This window comes from Bos taurus, unplaced genomic scaffold (genome assembly GCF_002263795.3).
Source record: "Bos taurus isolate L1 Dominette 01449 registration number 42190680 breed Hereford unplaced genomic scaffold, ARS-UCD2.0 Leftover_ScbfJmS_1899, whole genome shotgun sequence".
Lineage (NCBI taxonomy): Eukaryota > Metazoa > Chordata > Mammalia > Artiodactyla > Bovidae > Bos > Bos taurus.
Genome location: NW_020190994.1, coordinates 159995 through 174047, shown reverse-complemented (window position 1 = coordinate 174047; position 14053 = coordinate 159995). Strand labels below are relative to the sequence as shown.

General features: G+C 42.2%; 1 protein-coding gene across 1 annotated transcript in view; it reads right to left on the bottom strand.

Moving 5' to 3' along the window:
• LOC100337244 (ATP-binding cassette sub-family C member 4) overlaps positions 1-9782 on the bottom strand; it is a 35132-nt gene extending 25350 nt beyond the window's left edge. Inside the window, exon 1 of the mRNA XM_059884447.1 lies at positions 9709-9782. Coding sequence (XP_059740430.1) covers positions 9709-9782 — 74 coding nt within the window. The remainder of the gene's footprint in view (positions 1-9708) is intronic.
• Positions 9783-14053: the final 4271 nt, after the last annotated feature.

The following is a 14053-nucleotide window of genomic DNA, read 5'->3' as shown; positions in this document are numbered from 1 at the left end:
GTGACTTTTTTTTTCTTTAATATGGTATTTTTGAGAATCCAACCTCTACTTCAGATTTTTAATCTTTGCTTTTGGTATTTGTTATCAATTTTGAACCTTGAAGAACCCAATCTTCAGTACCCATTTTTACTTGGGAGCGAGATTACTGGCTTGACTGTGCTCTCCTGCTTTGGACTCTCCTTTTTCTCCACCAGGTCGCCTCTATCTCCTCTCTCTCCCTTCTCTTCTCTACTCAACTCTGTGAATCTCTTTGTGTGTTCTGGACTGTGGAGAACCCTTCAGTTCAGTTCAGTTCAGTTTGTCAGTCACGTCCAACTCTTTGCGACCCCATGAATCGCATCATGCCAGGCCTCCTTGTCCATCACCAACTCCCGGAGTTCACTCAGACTTATGTCCATCAAGTCAGTGATGCCAACCAGCCACCTCATCCTCTGTCGTCCCCTTCTCCTCCTGCCCCCAATTCCTCCCAGCATCAGAGTCTTTTCCAATGAGTCAACACTTCGCATGAGGTGGCCAAAGTACTGGAGTTTCAGCTTTAGCATCATTCCTTCCAAGAACACCCAGGGCTGGTCTCCTTTAGAATGGACTGGTTGGATCTCCTTGCAGTCCAAGGGACCCTCAAGAGTCTTCTCCAACACCACAGTTCAAAAGCATCACTTAGGGAACTGATTACTGGCTGGATATGTCTCACTCCTTTTGATTCCCCCCTTTATCCTCCTGGCCACCTCTGTCTCCTTCCTCCCTCTTCTCTTCTCTGTGTAACTCCGTGAACATCTCTGAGGTATCCAGACTGTGGAGAGCACATAGGGAAGTGATTACTGGCTAGCTTGCTCTCTCCCCTTTTAATTCCCCCTCTTCTCCTCCTAGTCACCTCTATCTCCCTCCTCCCTCTTCTCCATATAACTCTGTGAACCTCTCTAGGTGTCCCTCACTATGGAGAAACTTTTCATCTTTAACCTAGATGTTTTATCATCAGTGCTGTATATATGGAGAAGTCTTGAGGCTACTGTAAGAATAAGACTGAAAACCAGAGGCAGGAGGCTTAAGTCCAAATCCTGAGAACACCAGAGAACTCCTGACTCTAGAGAATATTAATTGACAAGAGCTCATCCAAAAGCCTCCATACCTACACTGAAACCAAGCTCCACTCAAGGGCCAACAAGCTCCAGAGAAAGACATACCATACACATTCTCCAGCAACACAGGAACATAGCCCTGAGCATCAATATACAGGCTGCCCAAAGTCACAGCAAACCCACTGTCATCTCATAACTCATTACTGGACACTTTACTGCACTCCAGAGAGAAGAAATCCAGCTCCACCTACCAGAATGCCGACACAAGCTTTCCTAACCAGGAAACCTTGACAAGCCACCCATAAAACCCCAACCACAGTGACGAAATTCCACAATAAAGAGAACTCCACAAACTGCCAGAATATGGAAAGGCCACCCCAAACAGAGCAATATAAACAAGATGAAGAGGCAGAAAAATATCCAGCAGGTAAAGGAACAGGATAAATGCCCATCAAACCAAACAAAAGAGGAAGAGATAGGGAATCTACTGGATAAAGAACTCCAAATACTGATATTGAAAATGATCCAAAATCTTGAAAACAAAATGGAGTTACAGATAAACAGCCTGGAGACAAGGATTGAGAAGATGCAAGAAAGGTTTAACAAGGACCTAGAAGAAATAAAAAGAGTCAATATATAATGAATAATGCAGTAAATGAGACCAAAAACACTCTGGATGGAACCAACTGTAGAATAACAGAGGCAGAAGATAGGATAAGTGAGGTAGAAGATAGAATGGTTGAAATAAATGAAACAGAGGGAAAAAGAAAAATGAATTAAAAGAATTGAGCACAATCTCAGAGACCTCTGGGACAATGTTAAATGCCCCAACATTCAAATCATAGGAGTCCCAGAAGAAGAAGACAAAAAGAAAGACCATGAGAAAATACTTGAGGAGATAATACTTGAAAACTTCCCTAAAATGGGGAAAGAAGAGCTACCAAAGTGCAAGAAACCCAGAGAGTCCCAAACAGGATAAACTCAAGGCGAAGCACCCCAAGACACATATTAATCAAATTAACAAAGATTGAACACAAAGAACAAATATTAAAAGCAGCAAGGAAAAAACAACAAATAACACACAAGGGGATTCCCATAAGGATAACAGCTAATCTTTCAATAGAAACTCTTCAGGCCTGGAGGGAATGCCAGGACATACTTAGAGTGATGAAAGAAAATAACCTACAGCCCAGATTACTGTACCCAGCAAGGATCTCATTCAAATATGAAGGAGAAATCAAAAGCTTTACAGACAAGCAAAAGCTGAGAGAATTCAGCACCACCAAACCAGTTTTCCAACAAGTGCTAAAGGATCTTCTCCAGATAGGAAACACAGAAAGGGAGTATAAACTAGAACCCCAACCAATAAAGTAAATGGCAATGGGGTCATATTTATCAATAATTACCTTAAATGTAAACGGGCTGAATGCCCCAACCAAAAGACAAAACTGGCTGAATGGATACAAAAACAAGACCCCTATATATGTTGTCTACAAGAGACCCACCTCGAAACAAGGGACACATACAGACTGAAAGTGAAGGGCTGGAAAAAGATATTTCATGCAAATAGAGGCCAAAAGAAAGCAGGAGTAGCAATACTCATATCAGATAAAATAGACTTTAAAACAAAGGCTGTGAAAAGAGACAAAGAAGGCACTACATAATGATCAAAGGATCAATCCAAGAAGAAGATACAACAATTATAAATATATATGCACCCAACATAGGAGCACCGCAATATGTAAGACAAATGCTAACAAGTATGAAAGGGGAAATTAACAATAACACAATAAGAGTGGGAGACTTTAATACCCCACTCACACCTATGGATAGATCAACTAACCAGACAAGGAAACACAAACTTTAAATGATACAATAGACCAGTTAGACCTAATTGATATCTATAGGACATTTCATCAAAAACAATGAATTTCACCTTTTTCTCAAGAACACACGGAACCTTCTCCAGGATAGATCACATCCTGGGCCATAAACCTAGCCTTGGTAAATTCAAAAAAATTGAAATCATTCCAAGCATCTTTTCTGACCACAATGCAGTAAGATTAGATCTCAATGACAGGAGAAAAACTATTAAAAATTCCAACATACGGAGGCTGAACAACACACTGCTCAATAACCAACAAATCACAGAAGAAATCAAAAAAGAAATCAAAATATGCATATAAATGAATGGAAATGAAAACACAACAACCCCAAACCTGTAGGACACTGTAAAGGCAGTGCTAAGGGGATGGTTCATAGCAATACAGGCATACCTCAAGAAACAAGAAAAACGTCAAATAAATAACCTAACTCTACACCTAAAGCAACTAGAAAAGGAAGAAATTAAGGACCCCAGGGTTAGTGGAAGGCAAGAAATCTTAAAATTCAGGGCAGAAATAAATGCAAAAGAAACAAAAGAGACCATAGCAAAAATTAACAAAGCCAAAAGCTGGTTCTTTGAGAAAATAAATAAAATTGACAAACCATTAGCCAGACTCATCAAGAAACAAAGGGAGAAAAATCAAATCAATAAAATTAGAAATGAAAATGGAGAGATCACAACAGACAACACACAAATACAAAGGATCATAAGAGATTACTATCAGCAACTATATGCCAATAAAATGGACAACTTGGAAGAAATGGACAAATTCTTAGAAAAGTATAACTCTCCTAAACTGAACCAGGAAGAAATAGAAAATCTTAACAGATCCACCACAAGCATGGAAATTGAAACTATAATCAGAAATCTACCAGCAAACAAAAGCCCAGGACCAGATGGTTTCACAGCTGAATTCCACCAAAAATTTAGAGAAGACCTAACACCTATGCTACTCAAACTCTGCCAGAAAATTGCAGAGGAAGGTAAACTTCCAAACTCATTCTATGAGGCCACCATCACCCTAATAACAAACCTGACAAAGATGCCACAAAAAAAAAAAAAAAAGAAAGAAAACTACAGGCCAATATCACTGATGAGCATAGATGCAAAAATCCTTAACAAAATTCTAGCACTCAGAGTCCAGCAACACATTAAAAGTATCATACATCATTACCAAGTGGGCTTTATCCCAGGGATGCAAGGATTCTTAAATATCCACAAGTCAATCAATGTAATATGATGCTAAAGCTGAAACTCCAGTACTTTGGCCACCTCATGTGAAGAGCTGACTCATTGGAAAAGACTCTGATGCTGGGAGGGATTGGGGGCAGGAGGAGAAGGGGACGACAGAGGATGAGATGGCTGGTTGGCATCACTGACTCGATGGACGTGAGTTTGAGTGAATTCCGGGAGCTGGTGATGGACAGGGAAGCCTGGCGTGCTGCAATTCATGGATTTGCAAAGAGTCGGACACGACTGAGTGACTAAACTGAACTGAATACACCACATTAACAAATTGAAAAATAAAAACCATATGATTATCTCAATAGATACAGAGAAAGCCTTTAACAAAACTCAACATCCATTTATGATAAAAAACCTTCCAGAAAGCAGGAATAGAAGGAACATACCTCAACATAATAAAAGCTATATATTACAAACCCACAGCAAACATTATCCGCAATGGTGAAAAATTGAAAGCATTTCCCCTAAAGTCAGGAACAAGACAAGGGTGCCCACTTTCACCACTACTATTTAACATAGTTTTGGAAGTTTTGGCCACAGCAATCAGAGCAGAAGAAAAAAAATAAATAAATAAAAGAAATCCAAATTGGAAAAGAAGAAGTAACACTCACTGTTTGCAGATGACATGATCATCTACATAGAAAACCCTAAAGACTCCACCAGAAAATTACTAGAGCTAATCAATGAATATAGTAAAGTTGCAGGATATAAAATCAACACACTGAAATCCCTTGCATTCCTATACACTAACAATGAGGAATCAGAAAGAGAAACTAAGGAAAGAATTCCATTCACCATTGGGACAAAAAGAATAAAATACTTAGGAATATATCTACCTAAAAAAACAAAAGACCTACATACAGAAAACTATATGTAGGTCTATATGTAGAAACTATATGTAGAAAACTATATGATCTCTTTCATGGTGAAGGAAATCAAAGAGGACACTAATGGAGAAATATACCATGTTCATGGATCAGAAGAATCAATTTAGTGAAAATGAGTATACTACCGAAAGGAATCTATAGACTCAATGCAATCCCTATCAAGCTACCAACAGTATTTACACAGAACTAGAACAAATAATTTCACAATTTGTATGGAAATACAAAAAACCTCGTATAGCCAAAGCAATCTTGAGAAAGAAGAATGGAACTGGAGGAATCAACCTGCCTGACTTCAGACTCTACTACAAAGCCACAGTCATCAAGACAGTATGGTACTGGCATAAAGACAGAAACATAGATCAATGGAACAAAATAGAAAGCCCAGAGATAAATCCACACACCTATGGACACCTTATCTTTGAAAAAGGGGGCAAGAATATACAATGGAGAAAAGACATCTCTTTAACAAGTGGTGCTGGGAAAACTGGTCAACCACGTGTAAAAGAATGAAACTGTAACACTTTCTAATACCATACACAAAAAATAAACTCAAAATGGATTAAAGATCTAAACATAAGACCAGAAACTATAAAACTCCCAGAGGAGAACATAGGCAAAACACTGACATAAATCACAGTAGGATCCTCTATGACCCACCTCCCAGAATATTGGAAATAAAAGCAAAAATAAACAAATGGGATCTAATTAGAAATAGAAGCTTCTGCACAACAAAGGAAGCTATAACCAAGATTAAAAGACAGCCTTCAGAATGTGAGAAAATAATAGCAAATGAAGCAATAACAAAGAATTCATCTCAAAAATATACAAGCAACTCCTGCAGCCCAATTCCAGAAAAATAAATGACCCAATCAAACAAATGGACCAAAGAACTAAACAGACATTTCTCCAAAGAAGACATACAGATGGCTAACAAACACATGAAAAGATGCTCAGCATCACTCATTATCAGAGAAATGCAACTCAAAACCACTATGAGGTACCATTTCACACCAGTCAGAATGGCTGCAATCCAAAAGTCTACAAACAATAAATGCTGGAGAGGGTGTGGAGAAAAGGGAACCCACTTACACTGTTGGTGGGAATGCAAACAGCCACTGTGGAGAACAGTGTGGAGATTCCTTAAAAAACTGGAAATAGAACTGCCATATGACCTAGCAATCCCACTGCTGGGCACACACACTGAGGAAACCAGAATTGAAAGAGACACATGTACCCCAATGTTCATCGCAGCACAGTTTATAACAGCCAGAACATGGAAGCAACCTAGATTTCCATCAGCAGATGAATGGATAAGAAAGCTATGGTACATATACACAATGGAGTATTACTCAGCCATTAAAAAGAATACATTTGAATCAGTTCTAATGAGGTGGATGAAACTGGAGCTGATTATTCAAAGTGAAGTAAGTTGGAAAGAAAAACACCAATACAGTATACTAACACATATATATGGAATTTAGAAAGATGGTAATGATAACCTTGTATGTGAGACAGCAAAAGAGACACAAATGTATAGAACAGTCTTTTGAACTCTGTGGGAGAAGGAGAGGGTGGGATGATTTGGGAGAACAGCATTGAAACATGTATATTATCATATATGAAATCAATCAGCAGTCCAGATTTGATGCATGATACAGGATGCTCAGGGCTGGTGCACTGGTATCACACAGAGGGATGGGATGGGGAGGGAGATGGGAGGGGGGTTCAGAATGGGGAATGCATGTACACCCATGGCAGATTCATGTCAATGTATGGCAAAACCAATACAATATTGTAAGGTAATTAGCCTCCAAATAAAATAAATAAATTTATATTTAAAAAAAAAAGAAAAAATATATATCATTTTCTAAAATTCACAATTACCAATAGCCATAATGTACTACTTCTCTTACATTCTAAGCTCTACCTGTCCTGTGAAAACACTAAAACCCCAGTGAGTTCATTTGCATGAAGACAATAAGCTAGTTACTTGCCTCATTTACAAATTTAGAAAGCAGATGAAATATAAGAAAAGCAAACACCCAAAGAGAAAATGAAAACTCAGTTTTTCTCTACAAGGTGGGCCTTGTTTCTCAATAGCACTTTCTGCCTTGACTCATTTCAACTTTCCCAGGATAGCGAGTGGGGGACACAAGGAAATCACTAAGCTACCTCAGAGTTTACACACAGGCTGGCAGTCATGGTTAACATCTAAATTCACAACGTGTGGACCCCTTTTAAAAGTTAACACTGAAGGAACACTGCCAATGGAAGGAGTGGCTTAAAGCAGAAGCCAGCCTCCACCTTCCATCAGAATCACCTGAAGCTTGTTTAACCCTCTCCCCAGAGTTTCTAACTTTACAGAATTGGTCTAGAAAGAGCACTGGGGGGATGTGCATTTCTAACAAGCTCTCAGGTGAGGAGGATGCACCAGGTCTGAGAGCCATACTCTGAGAACAGCCACCCTAAAGCTTGATTATAGAGACGTTTCACATGCATCATCACCATCAGCAAAATTGTTAAGAACTTCCCTTGAAAAACTCCATCTACAAGACCAAAGGTGTGTTTGGAATCACCTTCTCCCTGCATTTAAGAACAAGAATACAACTAGAAGCAGCTCAGAACAGCAGTTACATCCACAACACAGGCTCAGAGGCCAGACTACCTGATTTGGGATCAAACTCTCACTACTAGCTGTGTGATGGTAGGTAACCTACTCAACCTCTCAGAATGTGGGGCAGAATGGATACATGTTTATATATGACTGAATCCCTTTTCTGTCCACCTAAAACTATCACAACATTGCAAATCAGCTATATTCCAATATAAAATAAAGTTTTTTAAAAATTGCTTAACTGCTCTGCTTTAGAGACTTCACACACTAAATAAGAGGTAATAGTGCCTTCCACTCCAGCAGAAAAAGTGGAAATGGGTACCTACCCAAATCAATAAGTCCTCACATTCCCATTTCTACGCACATACATTTTGAAAATCCACAACAGAATATGCCTTGCCCTGTCTGAAGTTAAGGAGAGGTGTCCCTACTTTGTTAATGTTTATGGTGCTTGTTGTTTAGTCACTAAGTCATATCCGACTCTTTTGCAACCCCATGGACCATAACCTGCCAGGCTCCTCTGTCCATGGGATTTCCCAGGAAAGAATAGTGGTGTGGGTTGCTATTTCCTCCTCCAGGGGATCTTCTCCACCCAGGGATCAAACCCACATCTCCTGGTCTCCTGCTGTGGCAGGTGGATTCTTACCACTGGGCCAACAGGGAAGCTTACACCCATATTTTTCCGTCTTGACCCTCTTTCCTTAAGGGTCACCAAATGGTCAAGAGATGTAGCCACATGCACTGAATACACCACCACCAGAACAAACAGAGAAACTTCTATTTCCTGGGGTTCTCCAAGGTGCTCCCATATTAAAAAAAAAAAAAGGAAATATCAGAATTTGTGAAAAGATGAATGGTTTGGGGTCCAGAAATGAAAGATATAATAATCACCCAAGTGTGATTAAACCCAAAGGTTCCAGCCCACCTAGTTAGTGGTCCCAACTACCAGATGGAAAACTTTAGTTAAGAGCTTCATCTCTCTGAGCCGCTTTTCATCCATGTGTTTCCTCCCAGCTCAGGGATCCTTCTGTGGTTTCAGGAACAAATGACTCCTGGGCAGGACCACCCGCCCAGGCAGGACCAAAGGCGGTCCTGCACTGCTGTTACCACCTGCACTGCTTCTGCAAAGCTTAGAGTTGCAGGTAATACCCAACAGGCTTCAGGGACCCCATCCCTAGGGTGACTCTCAAAGGTGGAAGCAGAAACATTCACAGTTAGGAAAGGGGCTGGTCAAATACATTTTCCAGTCATCTCAATGTATCCCAGGTAAAAGCAAAATGGGTTCAAAAATCATGTTCCTGTTCATTTTTTAAAAGTGTGTCTTTTACATGCATGGAATTTGTCACAACTAGGTACCAGGATATATAGTGAGAGATGCACACAGAGAGAGGGAGGGAGGGACACATGGTCATAGACACAGTGACAAGGGGGTCTGGTGCAGCTGGAACTCAGCTGTCACCTAAGGAATATGGGAAAGCTGGGGACATTATTGGAAAATGGCAACAGGCTCAGAGCACTAGATAAAGGAAGCAGTTCAAAAGCTGCTTGCACAGGGAGGAAACGGTGCAAACTAGTTCAGAACTGCTAATTTCAGCAATACTGTGGAGGCTAGCTAAGGATGGAGTGTGGGGGTCCAGTCCTTCTCCCACTGGTGGTGACCCCCGAGCTGGGTAGCCCGGGTTCTCAGCCTCCCTGCCTCTTGCTTCTGCCACCCTCTTGCTCCCGGGCCATAGGAGGGTGATGACAAGACGAGCTGCAAGGCAGGGAGACCCTGAACCCCGCCACCAGGTCTCTCTCCTGGGTCCTGCTACCCCTTCCGACCACCTTACCCCAGAGGGCACAGACAGGAACCCCTGTGCCTGGCGTGGAGAGACCCCACTCGCTACAAGAAGCCACTGGAAAGCGCTCCCTCGCCCTGAACTTCGACCCTCAGCCCAGCAAGGCGCAGCATCAGGCATGGCCCTGAGGCGTCGGGGTGTCACAGCCCAGGTTGGGGCTCACCAGGAGAACAGCCGGGAGCAGAAGTTCGCGTCCTGCAGCGGGTTGGGCTTCTCCTCCGGTGACACCGGCTGCATCTTGCCGGCCTGGACCGACGCAGGCCGGGGGCGTGGGGTGGGGGAAGCCGGGGCCACACGCAGTTGTGAGGCGAGGCCGCCGGTGCCGCTGATGGAGGCGGTGGGGGAACCGCACAGCACGGGGCACGGGACCCAGGCACCCTCGTTCACCAATTGGGCTGCAAACTCTACCAAAGGGCGCGCTCTGAGCCCGGGCCCTCACCCAGAAGAGGGAAGGGCAGGCTGCAGCAGAAATATCCCTCAGCTGTGGTGAAGACCCGGAGAAAGCTGGCAGAAGGAGATAGCAGCCCGCCCTCTGGGCACGCTGCCCTTATCAGGACCAAACAAGGGCACTGTGGGAAGGTCTCCAACTGGAATGGAGCAGGACCCTGGGGGGCCTTCCTGGGATAGACCCCACCCCACTGCGAGATACCCTGAGCTAGTGGCCTGTACTGGTCAGTGGAGGTGAGCACAGATGATGGGCACAAAGCTGCCAGGCTACTGAGATGACAGCCCTAGGCTCCCTAGTGTCTGTTCTACTGAGAGGCTGGCCCTGAGGAATCCTATTTTGTAAGAGGAGGGAAAAGGAAAAACCACAGCACACCCTTCTTCTGGCATGAAGGACAGTTATGGAGCAGTGAACTGATGCACAGAGAAAAGTACATGAACAAGAAGTCAACGTTTACTTTGTTTATCCCTCAAATAAATTTTAAATGAGGTAATAAGCAGATATCAGTACAAGAGGGAAATAAATAACTTCAAACTTTTTTCCCATACATGAAGCCCATATGAATATATGTAAAGAAAATAAATGCATTCAAAAGTGTTATTTCTGGAATGAATAAACAAAGTGTATTATAAACATACAATGGAGTATCATTCAGCCTTAAAAAGGAAGGAAATTCTGACATGTGACTGCAGCCATGAATGAACCTTGAAGACTGTGATGTTGTGACTTATTAAAATACTTATATAGTCTTTATGCTGTTGCTGGCACAGAACTCCTAAAACCCTTAGGTGCTCTAAGAGTGAAAAAGTATCTTTTGATAATTGTAACAAGCCCCTTTCAACTACACCTGAGTTTTAGTGAATGCATCTGTTTGTCAGAAAAACCAAACACCTGATTAAAGGGTTGGTGCTTTCAGCCCCACCCTCCACATTCAGGGTGGAGAGGGACTGGAAACAGTTCAACTACCAATGGCCAATGCTTTAACACTCTTGGCTAAGTTCATGCTATGCTTCTATGAAGCCTCAATAAAAAGCCAGTAGGATGGGGATCACAGAGCTTCCCAGCTGATGAACATGTGCAGGTGCTAGGAGGGTGACTGTCCTGGAGAGGCCTGGAAGCTCCTCCCCTCCCCCTACCTTGCTCTGCATCCCTTCCATCTGGCTGTTCCTGAGTAGCATCCTCTTATAATAAACTGGTGATCTAGTTGAGTAAACTGTTTTCCTGAGTTGCAAGTCACTCTAGAAAATTACCAAACCCAAGGAGGGGGTTATGGAAACCCTGATTTATGATCAGTCCATAAGAAGAACAGGTAACCACCTGGACTCATTACTGACTCTGAAGTTGACAAGGGGCAGTCTTGTGGGACTGAGTCCTTAACCTGTGAGGTCTAACACTAACTCCAGGCTAATAGTATCAGAATTGATTTAAATTGCAGGACACAGTCATGTCTGGAGAGTTGGAGAATTGGTTAGTATTGGTTAGTACACACATGGTGTCCAGAAGTACTAAGGCACCAAAAGACAAATACTGTGATTCCAGTTATATGAGATGGCTGCTGCTTCTGCTGCTGCTGCTAAGTCGCGTCAGTCGTGTCCGACTCTGTGTGACCCCATAGACGGCAGCCCACCAGGCTCCTCCTTCCATGGGATTTTCCAAGCAAGAATACTGGAGTGGGGTGCCATTGCTGAGGTGGCTAGACTAGTCAAATTCATAGAAACGCAAAGTAGAATGGTGTTTGCTGGGAGATGGGGCAGCATGGGGAGTGTTTAATGGACACAAGAGTTTCAGTTGGAAGACGAAAAAGCTCTGGAGATGGACTGTGGTGATGATTGCACAGCAATGTGAATCTAATCAATGCCCACAATAGTACATTTAAAAATGGTTAAAACAGTTCACTTGTGTTGTGTATATTTTACCACATAAGGGAGGAGAAAATTCTTTTTTGTTTTACCCTTCTAGGCTCTCTGGCTGGGACCTGGGAAATTCAATTGATGTAAGACAGATGAATAAGAGAAAAACAGTTTATTAACCTGTGTGGCATGCACGTGTATGCAAGAAGTCTTTCATCATACAGATAGTTGTTGCAGTACTCAGATGTGTTTGTAAAAGTGCTTCATTTTTAAGAAGATTCATAGAAAGGACTTTTGACAAGTACAGATTTCTGATAAATTTCAAATCAAGAGCTAAACTTTGTAAGAAATTATAGTGTCCTAATGGAAAACCTGATGCCTTCATAAAACCATTAACAAAAAGGACTAGTTTCTGAGTGAACTGGAGAATATGCTTATAAATTTTATTGTTTTTGTCTAAAATATTACTGGTTTAAGTTAGTGTTTTCCCAACATAAGAAAATCCTTTCCTTCAAGCTAATTATGACTTACAACAATTTGGAAAATTACACCATTGTAAGTAGAATTAGCTGAAACTCCAAGACTTTGGCCATCTCATGTGAAGAGTTGACGCATTGGAAAAGACTCTGATGCTGGGAGGGATTGGGGGCAGGAAGAGAAGGGGATGACAGAGGATGAGATGGATGGATGGCATCATCAACTCGATAGACGTGAGTTTGAGTGAACTCCAGGAGTTGGTGATTGACAGGGAGGCCTGGTGTGCTGCAGTTTATGGGGTCGAAAAGAGTCGAACACGACTGAGCGACTGAACTGAACTGAAGTAGAATGAAAACATTTGTCTTTTCTTTCTACCTGATCCCTCCCAAAACTGGAAACTCTTAGGTTCCCAGAAGCTGTATCAGCTAAATAAGGAAGACCATCTCCTAATAGGGGCAACTCTTCCACCACTAGTTGAGTGACACATGCTCTCTGAACTCAGTTTCTCATCTGTAAAATGGGTATTAAAAAAGTAATATCTGGGACTTCCCTGGTAGTCCAGTGATTAAGAATCTGCCTTGCAATGCAGAGGAGTCAGTTTCAATCCCTGGTCAGGGAGCTCAGAGCCCACATGCCAGCAGAGCAACTAATAAGCTACTAGTTTTTGAGCCTGGCTGCTCCATATAAGAAAGCCCACACACCACGATGAAAGATCTCCCATGACACAACATAGGTCCTGAGTGCCACAACAAAGCCCCAACAAAGCCAAAATTAAACAACAAAAAGTAATATCTACTTCTTGGAGTTATTGTTTATGTGAAAGTGCTTGTAATTTCTGACGCAGAAGGGATGTTCAATAAGTGGAGGTTATTATAGCAAGATATTTTATCAGAATATTAAATTAATTGTCCTTGCTATGATATGAATGTTTGTGCTAAAAGAATGAAAATGGAATTCTTGAGGTTGTAGCTTAAAGGCCACTGATGCTGGCATAAAGAACACAGTTTGCAAGAAAACTTAACCAACCAAATTTTCCTCCAGAGAAGAGAGAGTGAAACCCAAGTCAGAGGAGAGAAAAGGTCTGGGGACAAGAGGCAGAGATTTGGCGATCCCTGTCCCCAATAGTCACCATCCTCAACATCCCAGGCAAGAACAAAGTAGGGGGGATATGGGATATGATAGAAACCCTCCCCCAAGTACAGCTGGTGCCTTACCTCCTGCCAGAAGCCAGGTGAGTTGGCCGCTTTGCAGAGGAGACTCCCATACCATCATCTTGTGTTACAAGTATAATTGAAAAACCTGATTTCCCACTTGGGGCCTGGAAAATTCAGAAAGGGGGAGGCAGCAGGCTTACAGAGTCTGTGAGCCAGGATGAGAGAATGTCACAGAGGGAGATGCAGTGTGTGCCGTCCAGCTGGGGAGCAGATGAGAACTCACTTACATCCTTCCTTAAAAATCAAAAAATGGGCCAAAGAACTAAACAGACATTTCTCCAAAGAAGACATACAGATGGCTAACAAACACATGAAAAGATGCTCAACATCACTCATTATCAAAGAAATGCAAATCAAAACCACAGTGAGGCACCATTTCATGCCAGTCAGAATGGCTGCGATCCAAAAGTCTACAAGCAATAAATGCTGGAGAGGGTGTGGAGCAAAGGGAACCCTCTTACACTGTTGGTGGGAATGCAAACTAGTAAAGCCACTGTGGAGAACAGTGTGGAGATTCCTTAA